Source organism: Rhinopithecus roxellana, chromosome 13 (assembly GCF_007565055.1).
Source record: "Rhinopithecus roxellana isolate Shanxi Qingling chromosome 13, ASM756505v1, whole genome shotgun sequence".
NCBI lineage: Eukaryota > Metazoa > Chordata > Mammalia > Primates > Cercopithecidae > Rhinopithecus > Rhinopithecus roxellana.
Window position 1 is genome coordinate 16,435,580 of NC_044561.1, and position 17,636 is coordinate 16,453,215.

Sequence of the window (17,636 nt, forward strand, 5' to 3'; positions counted from 1 at the left end):
TATGCAACCTTAGGTCTCTTCCCTTTTCTATGTCTTATTTTATTTTATTTAGACGAAGTCTCACTCTGTCGCCAGGCTGGAGGGCACTGGCGCCATCTTGGCTCACTGCAAGCTCCGCCTCTGAGGTTCAAGCGATTCTCCTTCCTCAGCCTCCCAAGTAGCTGGAACTACAGGTGCCTGCCACCACTCCCAGCTAATTTTTGTATTTTTAGTAGAGACAGTTTCACCATGTTGGCCAGGATAGTCTTGACCTCTTGACCCCTGATCCACCCATCTTGGCCTCCCAAAGTGCTGAGATTACAGGCATGACCTACTGTGGCTGGCCTCTTATTTCATTTTTAAAAAATTCAGGGCAGGACATTTCTCAAATAAAAAAACCAAGATTGAAGTTGATAGAAAACAATTTTAATTAAACACAGAAGACAGTAACAGTGAATATAAAACATGAAATCCAATATGCAGGTAGTGGAAACCCCTAGAGGGCCTAAGGGATCTCCACTGAGAATGACCAATACAAATACAGACTTAAGAGTTTCTTACCCACCTGGTCAGAAGTACATGCCTAGCTCTTGTTCCTAGAATCTTTCTTGCCCCAAACAAATATAAACACAGGCACACGCAGCATGCATACACTCACATTCATACACCTCTATTTAGCCCTTTAACACAGTCTGCCTTATTCTGGGTTTCTGAAGGCTTGAGAAAGAAAACCTTCTACCTAAGCAATTCACAAGGGCTTTACAATTCCAGTGTATACTGTCTTCCCCTTCTGGGTTTACGGTAGTTGTGGGGTTAAGGACCATTTACTTCCTGGGGTGAATTGCAAACTGGCAATCAAGGGGCTGACTTCCCCCTCCACTGTCCACTTACCAGGTTCAGACCTTCCCAACCATGGAAACTTGGCTGCTGCTTTGAGGATGTTTCATACTTCAGGTCGGTGGAAATCAAAAGGAAACCCTGGAAAGGATGTGACAATGAAGATAACATCAAACCTTGGGCATGTCTGGGTTTGTCTGAGTAAGGAACAGATGGCTTCTTTTTTTATTATTTTAATTTTTGAGATGGAGTCTCAAAGGCTGTCACCCAGGTGGGAGTGCAGTGGTGCAATCTCGCAAGCTCCGCCTCTTGGGTTCAAGTGATTCTCCGCCTCTTGGGTTCAAGTGATTCTCAGTCTCCCGAGCAGCTGGGACTAGAGCCATACGCCACCACACCCGGCTAATTTTTGTATTTTCAGTAGAGATGAGGTTTCACCATTTTGGCTGGGCTGGTCTCGAACTCCTGACCGTAAGTGATCCGCTCACCTCAGCCTCCCAAAGTGCTGGGATTACACGCATGAGCCACCATGCCTGACTGAGAGATGGTTTCTTTACCAGGTCCTACAGAGGCAGGGCCTCCTCTACCCTTGCCCTGCTTTGTGAACGCCCCAGACAAAGGAAAGGCCATGTTGGAGTACTGTCACCTGATGTGACTTAGCCATTGTAGAAGCAGTGGGGAAGAAGCAGGGAGGTGGGAGAGCATACACGGTAGTGTAGGGCAGCGGTCCCCAGCCTTATTGACACCAGCAACCGGTTTCATGGAAGACACTTTTTCCACTGACTGGGATTGGTGGATGGTTTCAGGATGAAACTGTTTCACTTCAGATCATCAGGCATTAGATTCTCATAAGGAGAGTGCAACCTAGACCCCCCCCACACCCAGTTCACTATAGGGTTTGTGCTCCCATGAGAATCTAATGCTGCTGCTGATCTGATAGGAGGTGGAGCTCAGGCAATAATGCTCCCTCATCGGCGGCTCACCTCCAGCTGTGCAGCCAAGTTCCTAACAGGCCACACACCCAGACAGGTCCTGGGCCTGGGTGTTGGGGACCCCTGGACTGTACAGGATTGGAGAATTTCTTTAGAAACATATTTCCACCTCCCCAAACAAACAACAACGCCAAAAAGAAAGAAAGAAAGAAAGAAAGAAGGAAGGAAGGAAGGAAGGAAGGAAGGAAGGAAGGAAGGAAGGAAGGAAGGAAGGAAGGAGGGAAGGAAGGAAGAAAGAAAAAGGTATTCTGCAGTGAGTTCATAATGATTAGCCAGAAAACAATTCGATTCCTGAACTCAGAGGGGTGTCTTTGGTTCAGGGGAAAGTCATCTGACTGCGAGAATCAGAAGAGCCAGTCCTGTCCCAGCCATGCTCCTTTCCAGCTGCCTGAGCCACTTCTCTATGAGTCCTACTTTCCTCATCTGTAAAATGGGAGTAATAATCCCAGCCTCACACATCATCTTGTGGAATAAGTAAAATAAAGCATGCTAAAGGGCATCTTCTTGTACTGTGGATTTGGCTGCTAAGTGGAATTGATCTTGGTCTGATTTTTAAACTCAACTGTAAATACTTTCTGTTAATTGTAATTTAAGAGCTAAACATGTTTATAAAGTTCCTTGGTCTGGGAAAAAGCAAAGCAGGACAAAAACAACAACAACAAGCAAAACAGGAGGAGGCTGAGTCTACTATAAAAAGAAATGAGTCAGTTAAGAGGTGAGCTTTGCATTCTTACCTCAAGAACTTCAATATCTGAATTGACGAATGAGATTTTGTGCGGATTGGGCAGAGGAAATCTTTGCTGCAATTTTGCTAAAATATAGAACAAGGCCGGGCGCGGTGGCTCAAGCCTGTAATCCCAGCACTTTGGGAGGCCGAGACGGGCGGATCACGAGGTCAGGAGATCGAGACCATCCTGGCTAACACGGTGAAACCCCGTCTCTACTAAAAAATACAAAAAAATTAGCCGGGCGAGGTGGCGGGCGCCTGTAGTCCCAGCTACTCGGGAGGCTGAGGCAGGAGAATGGCGTGAACCCCGGAGGCGGAGCTTGCAGTGAGCTGAGATCTGGCCACAGCACTCCAGCCTGGGTGGCAGAGCGAGACTCCGTCTCAAAAAAAAAAAAAAAAAAAAAAAAAATATATATATATATATATATATATAGAACAAGACATAAAATAATTGGGCACAAGCACAGAGGTTTTAGCAAGCTTTTTCGTAAGAGACTGACACCTTTTTTTTTTTTTTTTGAGATGGAGTTTCACTCTTGTTACCCAGGCTGGAATGTAATGGCATGATCTTGGCTCACTGCAACCTCTGCCTCCCAGGTTCAGGCGATTCTCCTGCCTCAGCCTCCTAAGTAGCTGAGATTACAGATGCCCACCACCATGCCTGGCTAAGATTTTTGTATTTTTAGTAGAGATGGGGTTTCACCATGTTGGCCAGGCTGGTCTCGAACTCCTGACCGCAGGTAATCCACTTGCCTTGGCCTCCCAGAGTTCTGGGATTATAGGTGTAAGCCACCGTGCCTGGTGTGGATAGCTTTTTAATAATTGATCTTTTCATTCTCCCTGGTTCCACATTTGCATCTCTCTGATATGTCCCCAGAATTTTCCTGGAAGAATTGCTCATTAATCCGTGATTAATAAAAAATGCATCTACAATTACGTTCATTTGGACAGTAGAGAAATGCTGTCCATTTTTAGCCTGCCCAATGTATATTTTGAAAATACCTAATTACTGGGTCTTGAGAACATTTTGGAGTCTAATATAAAAAATATTTTAACTGGGCCAGACCCCAGATACTGCAGTTTATGAACAACTGCTATGCAAGGAGAAGGCCCAGGATTATCATTCATGAAAACTGTGTCTATCCAGTTAGTGGTCCTTGCATAAGACCCACAAAGATAACCCGTAGGGAAAATAATCTCATTTCCGGTTGACTGGAAGGAGATTCTTTACTGCCTAAGGGGCATGGTTTCAATCTCCTTAACTCAACCAGTGTTAGCCGATCTTGCTGAGTTTGCAAATAGAATTGCTAACAGGGCTTGGATTTAGAATAACTAATTGTGCAACCACGTCATTGATGGTACAAACTTTGCAAATTCTGACGCTGGCCTGGATTCATGATAACATGATAGAAGTACAAGCTTCAGGGTGAAAAGTCCCAAACAATCCCCAGTGCAACTGATGCAGATGTTAGATGTTAGCCGATGTTACAGTCACATTGTTTTCCAATAATCCCTTACCATTGGCCAGTGGGAGGACTCCAAAGTGAAGAATAGAGGACAGAATATTTTCAAACCTCAAGACCTAAAATAAAAGAGGAAATAGAATCAGTTGCCAGATTGGGCTTTTTTTTTTTTTACTCTGTTACCCAGGCTGGAGTGCAGTAGGATCTTCTCAGAGGGATATACTAGCTTTGTAGAAAATCATATTTCAGGGTTTTCTAACTTTTTCCCTCTTGAGGATGGACACTTCTGCTTCCCTCTGCACTGGATTTTGGTGATACAAATTCAGAGGGACTACATGGTGTCAGCAAACGTGGCAGCTCAGATATCTACCAAGACAATCAAGAACAACTATTAGATTTCCCAATTAGCAATCTTCGCTTTACTTACTGAGAGACTCAGCCACAGGAGTTCCCTTGCACTACATCATGCTCCAAATCTAACGCCGTCCCCAGAACACCAAATTTATCTTTTTCTTTAAATTTAATTTTTTTTTTTTTTTTTTTGAGATGGAGGCTCAACTCTGTCGCCCAGGATGGAGTGCAGTGGGTATGTCTTTATCACCAGCGTGAAAATGGGCAGTGGGAATTCGCTTTTGCAGTTTGACCTCAGAGTTTATGTATGAAACTATTATGCTACACTGCTCTTGACATAAAAATGACAATAACTGAAATAATTATTGTAAATATGAAAACACAGAAGTGACAGTAACTGAAATAGTTACTGCAAATATGAAAATAGTGGCCACTGTTTCTTTAATGCCTACTATGTGGTCAATGTGCTAAGTGCATTTCATGTATAATCTCAGCTAATCCTTTCAACAACCCCAAGGTTGGGCCGGGCATGGTGGCTCACGCCTGTAACCCCAGCACTTTGGGAGGCTGAGGCGGGTGGATCACGATGTCAGGAGATCAAGACCATCCTGGCTAACATGGTGAAACCCCATCTCTACTAAAAATACAAAAAAATTAGCCAGGCATGGTGGCAGGTGCCTGTAGTCCCAGCTACTTGGGAGGCTGAGGCAGGAGAATGGCGTGAACCCGGAAGGCAGAGCTCGCAGTGAGTGGAGATCGCGCCACTGCGCTCCAGCCTGGGTGACTGAGCAAGACTCCCATCTCAAAAACAAACAAACAAACAAAAAAACCCAAGGTTGTAATTTCAGCTCCATACCTACTCACACTGCCTATCCCGATTTCTTTTTCTCTATAGTAGTTTTTAGTAAAAACTATATTTGTTTGTTTGTTTTCTGCTACTCTCAGACTGTCACGCACACATAAGCACAATCACACACACTCTGGAACAGGTTTCCCAATAGTGGCACTCTTGATGTTTTGGGATGGATCATTCTTTGTTGTTGGGAGCTGTCTTGTGCACTGTGAGATGTTTAGCAGCATCCCTGGCCTCTACCCACCAAGTGTCATTAGCATCTCTCCTTCCATCCCAGGATATGACAACCAAAAATGTCTTCAGACATTGCCAAATGTTCCTAGCTGAGAATCACTAGTTGAGAACTACTGCTTTAGGATGTAAGTGCCTTGAGGGTAGAGATTTTATCTGTTTTGTCTAGAACAGTTCCAGGCTCAGTAAGTATTTGTAAGTAAATGAATACTGCTAATACTAATAATTAACATTATGTAGTGCTGCCCATGAACTAGGCAGTATTCTACCCGGGCATTCTGACACCAAAATCCACTTAACTTCTCTATGATAGTGCCATCCATTGCACTATGAGGTAATGATTTAGCTGATATTCCTGAAGCGTGAGGGAACGGGGATTCCAAGTCACATGTTGGGGTGTCCTCTTCCCATCAGAAAGTCATCAGGCTGGGAACCCCCCTCCCACAAAGGTCTCCATACAAGCAGCATTGACCTAATTTTAGGAGATGGGCAGAAAGTGTTCAAAGCATAAACCTAATCATGGCTTAATAATTTACATATTCCTTTGGGATTCTCGTCTCTAACCGTGGAGGATTATTTTATTGAGAAAACAGGTATTCCCTGAGAATGCCTTATACATTGTCTTATACATTTTACTAATATGAGCATTTTACTATATGAGCATTATACAGTGTCTCAACAACAGTCTTTTGAGTTTTTAAAAAAGTATTTCTGCATAAATAAAAGTAAACTGTAGAGTTCCTCTCTTGAATGGTTAATGGGCTCAATTGATGAGTAGCTGCATACAGAATTTCAAAGTCAAGTCCCACAATTATGGAGAAATCAAGGACTCCGAGACAGAGAAAACAATTAACTCGCTATTATATATAGTAGGAGAATCCTTGTTCTTCCAGTGTCCGGTAACCCCAAGAGCTCAGATTCCTACCTCAATATTGCTGCGATTGGACTCTGGCAAAGCAAGGCGGAATCTAAAAGAAAACAAGAAAAGTTTAAAGGAGGGTAAATTTAAAAACAACAGCCGTAGTAGAAAGAAACCAAAAAGTAAAAGGATATTTTTAGCTCAAGAGTCACTATAAAAAACACACACACAAGGCCAGGCATGGTGGCCCACGCCTGTACTTCCAGAACTTTGGGAGGCCAAAGTGGGCAGATCACTTGAGGTCAGGAATTTGAGACCAGCCTGGCCAACATGGTGAAACTCCGACTCTACTAAAAAAAATGTAAAAATTAGCTGGGCATGGTGGCATGCACCTGTAGTCCCAGCTACTTGGAAGGGTGAAGCAGGAGAATTGCTTGAACCCAGGAGGTGGAGGCTACAGTGAGCCAAGATCACACCACTGCACTCTAGCCTGGGTATCAGAGTGAGACCCTGTCAAAAAAAAAAAAAATAGACAAAAATAAAACACACACACACAAATAAAATTGGGAAGACATCGAGTTCTATTACATCTTCTACCCCTATATTTTGCTGCTTAAGAAGCAGATCAGGAATAGTTTAGGGCTTGGATTTGTAACCAGGGTAGGTTCCCCAAGTGCGTTTGCTATACGGGACTTAATTTTGGCAACTTGGAATGTAGAACAATCTTAAGAAACAGTTTTCAGGTCTTCTGGCTCTGAACTCAGCCTTGTCACTTCCCTGAGCCCTTGTAATCCCAATCTACTTGACGCTAAATCCTATGACCAGTCTAGGCCACACCCCTCAGAAAGCCACATTACTCACACGATTTTTTTAGCTGTTCATTCGTTGCACATAAGGGAAGCATTAGCTAAGAAAGTTGTCTGATGTGAAAGGTACAGTGTAATTGTTAGTAACCCCATTTCTGCCTCTTTTTAATTCTGTAGATTTACTTTTTATTTTATTTTATTTTTTTTTTAGTAGAGACAGGGTTTCACCGGGTTAGCCAGGATGGTCTCGATCTCCTGACCTCGTGATCCTCCCGTCTCGGCCTCCCAAAGTGCTGGGATTACAGGCTTGAGCCACCGCGCCCGGCCAACTCTGTAGATTTACTTAATCTCTCTGGATCTTAATTTTCTCAACTATGAAATATGAATAAGAATATGTGAAATGACTATAGTTAATAATAATATATTGTATAGTTTCAAATAGCTAGAGGGAAGATAGAACACCCTGAACACAAATAAATGACAAATTGTTTGAGATAACAGACAATGCTAATTGCCTTGATCTGATCACTATACATATTGATACATATTGAAACATCACTAGGTACTCCATGAATATGTAAAATTATGACATGTCCATTAAACAATACAATTAAAAAGAACAATACCTGCCTCACAGGGCTGTAGTGAAAATTGAATGAAATGATGCACATAAGATGCCTAGAACTGTGCCTAGCATATCCTTATAACTCTAAATATGAGCCACTTTTATTAGGAAGAGAAATGCTAACAGTTAGAACAGCACATAATGTCCTTGATGTTCTTTTTCAAATATCAACAGAGCACTTGCTGTAGGTCCAAGTAGAAGGGAGTCCTCCTCCCTGACCCCTCTCCCAGCTTGGTAAGGCTGAGTGACAGCATGTCCTGTTGCTTGATATTTTAAGGGAATTTTCATAAGAAAACTCAAGGCCAACGTTGTCTGTTTCCCAGTTTTGCCAAGAGCTGATCTATAAGTAGTCCTCCCAATATACACACGTGATTTTTCTATGCAATAATAATAATACTATGAAGAAATAGTAATGAATAGAAAAGACTCCTTCATTTTGCAGATGGAGAAACTGAGGAGAGGAGAAATATTAATGGCGGATTTGTTACTGGGACTTGGATCTCTTGACGCCCATCCCGGAGCTCTCTTTTTCATATCTTGCTTTTCCCCTTAGCTTTCTATGGCTCACTTTTGCACAGGTCTAGAGCCCTACTTCTGCATCAGCCTTCTAACAAATCTCCCTGTTTCCACTCTTGACCCTCTCCAATCCATCTTCTATACCATCCCCAGGGGGAGCTATGTTACAGGCATGTCTGATGGAGACACTCTCCTGATGAAAATTCTATAATGACTTGTGATAATGTGAGTGTCTTGAGGGTAGAGATTTTATCTGTTTTGTCTAGAACAGTTCCAGGCTCCATAAGTATTCATAAGTAAATGAATGATATTAATACTAATTAACATTATGTAGTGCTGCGATAAAGTCCAAGTCACTTATATGGCACATGAGCCTTCCTGTGCCTTGGCTTCCAGTTGCTTCTCTGCTCTCATCTCTTCATTCTCTACTTTGAATGTTATCCTCATTAACTCTGAACTGCTCAGTGCTATGCTGTTTTATTCATCAGGTACCATATAGACCTGAGGTTTAAAAAAAATGTATTGGCTTCAAAACATATACCAAAAAATCCTGAAAAATTAACATCAGTACATGCCTACAAAAAGTAACATTATGGCTACGAGTCACACAACTCAACCCCATCATAGTTAAATATAATTTATTTATTTATTTATTTTTATTTTTATTTTTATTTTTTTTTTGAGACGGAGTCTCGCTCTGTCGCCCAGGCTGGAGTGCAGTGGCCGGATCTCAGCTCACTGCAAGCTCCGCCTCCCGGGTTCACGCCATTCTCCTGCCTCAGCCTCCCGAGTAGCTGGGACTACAGGCGCCCGCCACCTCGCCCGGCTAGGTTTTGTATTTTTTTAGTAGAGATGGGGTTTCACCATTTTGGCCAGGATGGTCTCGATCTCCTGACCTCGTGATCCGCCCGTCTCGGCCTCCCAAAGTGCTGGGATTACAGGCTTGAGCCACCGCGCCCGGCCTAAATATAATTTATATTTAATGTGAACTGTATTTGAATAAATGCAATATATCTTCTGCTGGAGTTTCTATACATTAGAGGGACTAGGCCAAAGAAGATCTTAACAACTGTGGGTATTTCTGTGCACATTTTATGATATTTCTGGCCTCTGTGCCTTTGCACACGATGTTCTCTTTTTATGGACTTCCCCCTTTCCCTTTCTCTTTGGTTTTTTTTTTTTTTTTTTTGGACAGAGTCTCGCTCTGTCAACCAGGTTGGAATGCAGTGGTGCAATCTCAGCTCACTGCAGCCTCTGCCTCCTGGGCTCAGGCTTGGGCAATCGCAATCCTCCTGCCTCAGCCTCCCAAGTAGCTTTGACTACAGTTGTGCGCCACCATGCGTGGCTAATTTTTGTATTTTTTGTAGAGACAAGGTTTCACCATGTTGCCTGGGCTGGTCTTGAACTCCTGAACTCAAGTGACTCTCCCACCTCATCCTCCCAAAGTGCTGGGATTACAGGAGTGAGTCACCATGCCTGGCCAACATTTATTATTTCTTTGTGATGGGAGCCTTCAGAATCCTCTTAGCTTTTTGAAAATACGCAAGCATGTACAAGTAACCGTATTTACCTAAACTACAGTTGTGTTAGAGCCCATTTCTCCCAATTAGCTGTAATTTTATATCCAATTACCAACCTCTCCCGAAGCTCCCCTCCCCCTTGCCCTTCCCAGCCTCCACCAGAGCCCATTTCTCCCATCTAGCTGTAATTCTGTATCCAATAACCAACCTCTCCCCAAGCTCCCCTCCCCCTTACCCTCCCAGCCTCTACACCCACAATTCTATTCTCTGCTCAGCATTTTTCTTTTAGCTCCCATATAGGAGTGAGAACACGCAGTATTTATCTTTCCGGACCTGATTTATTTTGCTTAACATCATGTCCTCCAGGCTGAGGTTCAGGTCTTGACCGAGAGATCTGACGAATCTGCAGGTATCGTGGAAATGGCCAGGTTAGCACTTAATTTGTACTTAATTCATAAAATAATAGCTTTGTTTTCAAATTTCAAATAACTTGAATATAATCTATTTCCCCCTTCTAAAGTGTATCACATATTAAATGAAGAGTTTTTCTTTGTATGTATATTTTTAAAAGACCTGTATTTAGTTCTATTAAAAATGGCGTACAATGGGACGAGATCACTCCTCGGGATTCAGTGTCTGAACAAGAAAACAAAGCTTGGGAGACAGTGTGTGGGGAGCCAGGTGAACTTTAGGTGATTGGAATGAATTGGATTCCGGTCATAAAGTAACCGTTTGGGGTTTGCTTTTGGCTGGATTCTGGGTCACTCCACATACACATATAAAGACACAGTCCAACCGGGGCGTATCCTGTATGTGAGAAAAACTTTCTGCCAAAACCAGGCTGGATACAACGTAAAGAGTGTGAGAATGACTTATGAAATGTCAGCTGCTCCAGGGAAGAAGGAACAGACAGACAGCAAGATAGATTTGCAGAAGAGTTGTGATGTCAGTGAGACAGCGGCACAGTGCAGGGTGAGGCAGCCAGAGCACAGAGAGGCAGCAGAAGCCACTCGGACAGGTGTGGGAGGGACACGGAGCCACGGCCCATAAAACCCAAAGGACAACTGTAACAATACTTTTTAGTATTTAAAATGCAATTTCTTATTAATCTACTTAATTGGCATTCATAATTTGAGATGTTCCATATTTTTCTGCTGTAACTTTGTTCCATTATCTTGTACCAAGCAGAAAAGTTTCTAGCATTGAGCGTAAAGTGAGTGTCTAAATGGTTTTGTGGCTAAAAGTTTATTTGCCCTGCTCAGGAGAAACTGTAGATTTGTCAATGCCAAGATTAATCACAGGACAGATACTCACGAAGCCTTGGTCATCAATCATTGAATCTGCAAGAGCAAACAATGGGCACAGTGGCTCTGTAGCAGAAATCTTAGTGAATGTAAAGATTTGGCTCCCATCATTAATGTTATAAAAGGAAATCATTCTCATACCCATATCCAGGGAAACACCTACCCTGTGTAGCCCGGGACTCACCCAGAGGGTAGTTAAAGGCACAGTGCTGGCTGCAAAGAGCTTTTCTTTCTTCACACCCACAGTCCAGAAGCCAAGTTCTTTTATTTTCTTTTTGTTTTTACTTTTTTTTTTTTTATTATTATACTTTAAGTTCTTGGGTACGTGTGCACAACATGCAGGTTTGTTACATATGTATACATGTGCCATGTTGGTGTGCTGTACCCGTTAACTCATCATTTATATTAGGTATATCTTCTAATGCTATCTCTCCCCCCTGCCCCCACCCCACAACAGGCCCCGGTGTGTGATGTTCCCCTTCCTGTGTCCAAGTGTTCTCACTGTTCAATTCCCACTTATGAGCAGAACATGAGGTGTTTGGTTTTCTGTCCTTGCGATAGTTTGCTCAGAATGATGGTTTCTAACTTCATCCATGTCCCTACAAAGGACATGAACTCATCCTTTTTTTATGGTTGCATAGTATTCCATGGTGTATACGGGCCACATTTTCTTTTTTTTTTTTTTTTTTTTTTTTTTTTTTTTTTTTTTTTTTTGAGGCGGAGTCTCGCTCTGTCGCCCGGACTGGAGTGCGGTGGCCAGATCTCAGCTCACTGCAAGCTCCGCCTCCCGGGTTTACGCCATTCTCCTGCCTCAGCCTCCCGAGTAGCTGGGACTACAGGCGCCCGCCACCTCGCCCAGCTAGTTTTTGTATTTTTAGTAGAGACGGGGTTTCACCGTGTTAGCCAGGATGGTCTCGATCTCCTGACCTCGTGATTCGCCCGTCTCGGCCTCCCAAAGTGCTGGGATTACAGGCTTGAGCCACCGCGCCCGGCCAACGGGCCACATTTTCTTAATCCAGTCTATAATTGATGGACATTTGGGTTGGTTCCAAGTCTTTGCTATTGTGAATAGTGCTGCAGTAAACATATGTGTGCATGTGTCTTTATAGCTGCATGATTTACAATCCTTTGGGTATATGCCGGGTGTGGTGGCTCAGGGTTGTAATCCCAGCACTTTGGGAGGTCAAGGCAAGAGTACTGCTTGAGCCCAGGAGCTTGAGACCAGCCTGGGCAACAATGTGAATATATACAATGTGTGTATATACACACACACACACACACACAATATACATATACATACATATACATTATACATACATATATATATAGAGAGAGTGCAGGGAAGCCCAAGTCTGTTTCTTCCTATCCAAATGCAAATGCACTTCAACAATTGGGTTTGTCTTTTTCTCATTTATTTATGGGAGCTCTTTTTTTCATGTTTTGTAGTATCTTTTGGACTCCACATTTTCAATTTCGTTTGCGCTGCCTTTTGATATACAAAATGTCAATGGTTTATTATTTTTAGGTTTCCTGTTTTAAGAATGTTCCTCACCTTAAACCACCTGATAGAAAAATAGGAAAAGGTTATAAATAGGAAACTCACTGAAGTTAAAATAACTGATTAGTTAGCACTCCTGTGAGATTTTTCACCAAGAAAATTAGCTATACATATATATATATATATATATATATATTTGAAAAAGCAACAACTTTTGTTGCTACTGAGCCTACAGGGGAAACAGTCCTCCTGCTTGTTCCCTGTTCATAGGAATGTGAATTGCATCAACTTTTTGGAAAGTAACTAATCAGTATCTATTAAAAGTGTAAGTAAACATAGCTATGGCTGAGTCATACCACTACAAAGATTCTATCCTGTAGAAATGAAATCATCCAGTGTGAAAGATGATTGCTACAACACTATTTGTAGTGGCAAAGGGTACTTAACCTGAATGTCCATATAAAGGGGAATTGTTGGCTGGGTGCAGTAGCTCATGCCTGTATTCGCAGCCCTTTGGGAGGCTGAGGTGAGTAACTTGAAGCCAGGAGTTCAAGATCAGCCTGGGCAACATGACAAGATCCCATCTCTAAAAAAAATAGGGTGTGGTGGCATATGCCTGTAGTCCCAGATACTTGGAAGGCTGAGGCAGGAGGATTTCTTTGACCCAGAAGTTTTTCTTTTTCTTTTAATTTCTGGCCTTACTGAATCATTGAGCCCAGAAGTTGGAGGCTGCAGCAAACCGTGATAGTACCACTGCATTCCAGCTTGGGCGACAGAGCAAGAACTTGTCTTAAAAAAAAGAAAAGAAAAAGGGGGAATTGCTAAGGAAATCAAATACACTCAATATTATAAATTATTAGGCAGAAATTAAAATAAATACATTTGATCTACATTAGTTAGGCTTAGTAATGTCCACACTGCAGTATAAAGAGAAAAAAGTGAATTGCAGTATAATGTAGGATTTCATGTATGTCATTTCAAACAAAACAAAGACAACAAAACCCTAAAAAGACAATTGAAAGTAAGTCACAAAACCCAGAAGCCATAAGAAAATGAAGCAATTTGACTAAATATAAATTAAAGCTTCTGTACAATAAAAGACAACATAAAGTTACAAGGCAAGACACAGACTCTAAGAAAAAATATTTGCTATTCATATACAAATAATATACAGAATATGTAAAGAATATCTGTAAATGAATTTGAGAGTTGGTAAAGGATATCAAGTAATTCACAGAAAAAATATGAATAGCAATAAATACATGCAAACATATACAATCTCACTAGTAAGTGGAGAAACACCAATTTAAAAAATGAAATTATTTTTCAATCAAGCTGACAAAAATTGACGATTGATAATATACCCTGCAGTTAAGCATGTGAGTAAATAAAAACTCTCATACACTGATGAGAATATAAATTAGCGAATCCTTTTTGAAACATAATTTTTAATCAAAATATTAATGCTTGTACCCTTTGCTCCAGTATTCTATTTCTAGGAAAATAAGAGTTAAAGAAAATAAAACTAGCAAGTATGTCAAAAGATGAATATACAGGTATGTCTCTTTGAGTATTGTAGATAATAGCAAATAATTGAAACCAACATGAATGTTCCTCAGTAGAAAAGTGGCCAAATTATGGTGAACTATCCTATGGAACAATAGTGCAAGTATAAGAAAAATGAGGGAGATCTATTTGTACAGATAGGCAAAGATCTCCAAGATATATTTTATGTGAAAAAGCCAGTCACAAAATTAACACATAAAGGAAGATTACATTTTGTAAATGTATGTGTATGTTTACATATGTATATAAATGAATAGAAAAATTACTTACTGGAACGTATGTTTTAACCTGTCAACACTTCTTTGGGAAGTTAGTGACAGTAGATGAGAGGATTGGGTTGTCAGTGAAGAGTATTATATTTAATTCTACAGACCCAAGGGCATTGTTTGGATTTTTATAACAATATGATAGATGTGTTTAATTTTTATTATTTTTACCCAGGAAGAGACAGTCTCCAGCATGTGCTGAAAGTGCTCTCTCTTCCATGTTTTTTTTTTTTTTTTTTTTTTTTTTTGAGATGGAGTCTCACTCTGTCACCCAGGCTGGAGTGCAGTGGCACAGTCTCGGCTCACTGCAACCTCCGCCTCCCGGGTTCAAACTATTCTCCTGCCTCAGCCTCCTGAGTAGCTGGGACTACAGGCGTGTGCCACCACGCCCAGCTAATTTTTTGTATTTTTAGTAGAGACAGGGTTTCACTATGTTGGCCAAGCTTGTCTTGAACTCCTGACCTTGTCATGCGCCCGCCTCATCCTCCCAAAGTGCTGGGATTACAGGTGTGAGCCACTAAGCCTGGCCGTCTTCCATGTTTCTTATGTAATTTATTAAAACATATTTTAGTTTGTTGACTTGCTTACAAAAAGGTGTTTTAAACCTCTCTACAATTCTACAGAGATAATTGTCATTCACTGTGTTAAAACAGAAATAAAAACAGAGAAATACGTATATTCAAGGATGCCAATAAATGTTACTATCTAAAATTAGATTTTGACAATTATTGGAAAACTCTGTGAATATATTAAAATACACTGAATTATATGCTCTAAATAGATACATTTTATACTATATGAATTATATTTTAATGAAGCAGTTAAAAATCAATGGTTTGATGTTTTAGTATTTAGTGACAAACGACTTTAAGATGTAAGCAATAATTTCCAGTATATTTAAAAGACATTTACAATGGATATTTCTAGTTCACCCCCATCAACTATTAGAAAATATTTTTATTTTTTAAATCCTTGAAGTAACTGAGTGAAGGTCGCTCCACAGGAGAAGTCACTGTTGTGTAGATGAGGAGGTTACTAAGTGAGGCAAAGTTGGAAGAGGCATTCTTTTCAAATGGAAATCTCTGGAAACTTCAGAAAGCAAGTATGAGGTGGGGCAATTTGCCTGGTGTATTAGTCTATTCTCACACTGCTAATAAAGACATACCCAAGACTGGGTAATTTATACAGGAAAGAGGTTTAGTGAACTCACAGTTCAGCATGGCTGAGGAGGCCTCAGGAAACTTTCAGTCATGGTGGAACAACACATCCTTCTTCACAAGGTGGCAAGAGAAAGAAGTGCAAAGTGAAGTGGGGGGAAAGCCCCTTATAAAACCGTCAGATCTCATGAGAACTCACTATCACAGCAGCAGCAGCATGGGGATAACCGCCCTCACAATTCAATTACCTCCCACCAGATCCTTCCCACAACGCGTGGAGATTATGGGAACTACAACCCATGATGAGAGTTGGATGGGGACACAGCCAAACCATATCACTTGGTCATTTTCATTTTAAGGCTTCACATATAAGTGAGATGCTATAGCATTTGTCTTTCTGTGTCTGGCTTATTTCACTTAGCATAATGTTCTGCAGGTTCATCCACATTGTTACAAGTGGCAGGATTCCTTCATTTTTATGGCTGAATAGTATTCTATTAAGTATATATATATAACATTCTCATCATTCATCCATCACAGCACACTTAAATTGTTTCTGTATCTTAGCTATTGTGAATAGTGCTGCAGTGAAAAGTTGAACTCATAGCAGCAGAGAGTAGATGATGGTTGCCTGGGGTGAAGATGTAGGTAACTGGGGAGGTATTAGTCAAAGAGTACAAACCTTCACTCGTAAGATGAATATATTCTGAGGGTGCAAAGGACAGCATGGTGACTATAGCTAATAATACTGTATTGTGTGCTGGAAATTTACTAAGAGTCTCTCAGTTGTTCTTACCACACACAGAGAAAAGGTAAACATGTGAGGTGATAGATGTGTTAACTTGATTGTGGTTATTGTTTCAGAAGGTATACATATATCAAATCATCACATCATACATCCTAAATATAAACAATTTTCATTTGTTTACTATACCTCAATAAAGCTGGAAAAATAAAATTTAGACCTGTGTGCCTTGTTTACACACGTAGAGGTCACTTCACAGTTTTATATCAACTCTTAGTGACACAAAGGAACAACAAAAGCAAAATATCAAGTCTGTAGTCATCTCATTGGATAAAATTACCAACTGCTGATTTTTTTTGCCACACAACACACTATAAAATGAAAATCACTCAACTTATCCTTTGGTTCATTATTAAGAATTATTCATTATTCCAATGGCTCAGATACAGTTCAGGCATAGTAGCCATGAATAAAGACCACCACAGCCAGGAGGAGGATGGCGTTGATGTTCACTATTGTCCTCCACAAGGGCCTCTCAGATGTGTCTGTGAGCTTCTTTCTCAAGGCTTCCTCTTCCTCCTTGGTTAGCTTGGGTCCCTTCTGCAAACCGCAGAACAAGTCATAAGCTTTCTTGAGGCATCCACGTGATTGCTCAGGATAATCTGGAACAAAGATAAGCAAATGATTGCAGAAGATCTAGATCACAAAAGAACTAGAAATCCTTGTCAGTGTAGTACCTATGACGGTAAAAAATGATTACAATCACCTGGGAATGTTAAGAGGAATCCCTGAGAAAATGTAGATAAATTTAATCATATAAAAACAGGCAACTTTTGCATGGCATAAAGTTCAATAAACAAAGTAAAAACAAACGACAAAATGGGGGAAACATTTGTGTATTCTATTACAAAGGGTTTAATATCTTTAATATATAACAGGTTTCTAAAAATCGGTAAGAAAAGGCTATCAACAGCCCATGTCAGCATATTAGAGAGATGAATAAAGAGCTGAAAGAAAAAAGACACATGGTTCTCAAGCTCACCCAAAAAAGAGAGATTTAAACTAAACCTATACCACTTTCTCATCTATCAGTGGGAAACATTCCGAAGTTTCACAACATAATTAGTGAGTTTGCATGGAAATTAGTAGGGGAATTAGTAGCATATTGCAAAAATCATATAGGCATGAACCCTTTGACCCAACAACTAAACTCCACAAAATCTATCCCCAAGTTATACGGGCAAAAATACAAAAAGACTCATATATATGGCTATCTGTTGCAGCACTGGAAAATTTAATACTTCTAAACTCAAATGTTTATAAAAGTCATAAAGTAAGATTATA

The 17,636-nt window shown here is 40.8% G+C and overlaps 1 protein-coding gene across 2 annotated transcripts in view; it reads right to left on the minus strand.

The window, feature by feature from the left end:
• Positions 1 to 16,448: 16,448 nt before the first annotated feature.
• LOC104676730 (solute carrier family 5 member 4) overlaps positions 16,449 to 17,636 on the minus strand; it is a 30,609-nt gene continuing 29,421 nt past the window's right edge. For both annotated transcript variants that reach the window (XM_030915414.1, XM_030915413.1), the window contains one exon: positions 16,449 to 16,954. In XM_030915414.1, the coding sequence (XP_030771274.1) occupies positions 16,743 to 16,954 (212 nt within the window). In that variant the 3' untranslated portion in view covers positions 16,449 to 16,742. The remainder of the gene's footprint in view (positions 16,955 to 17,636) is intronic.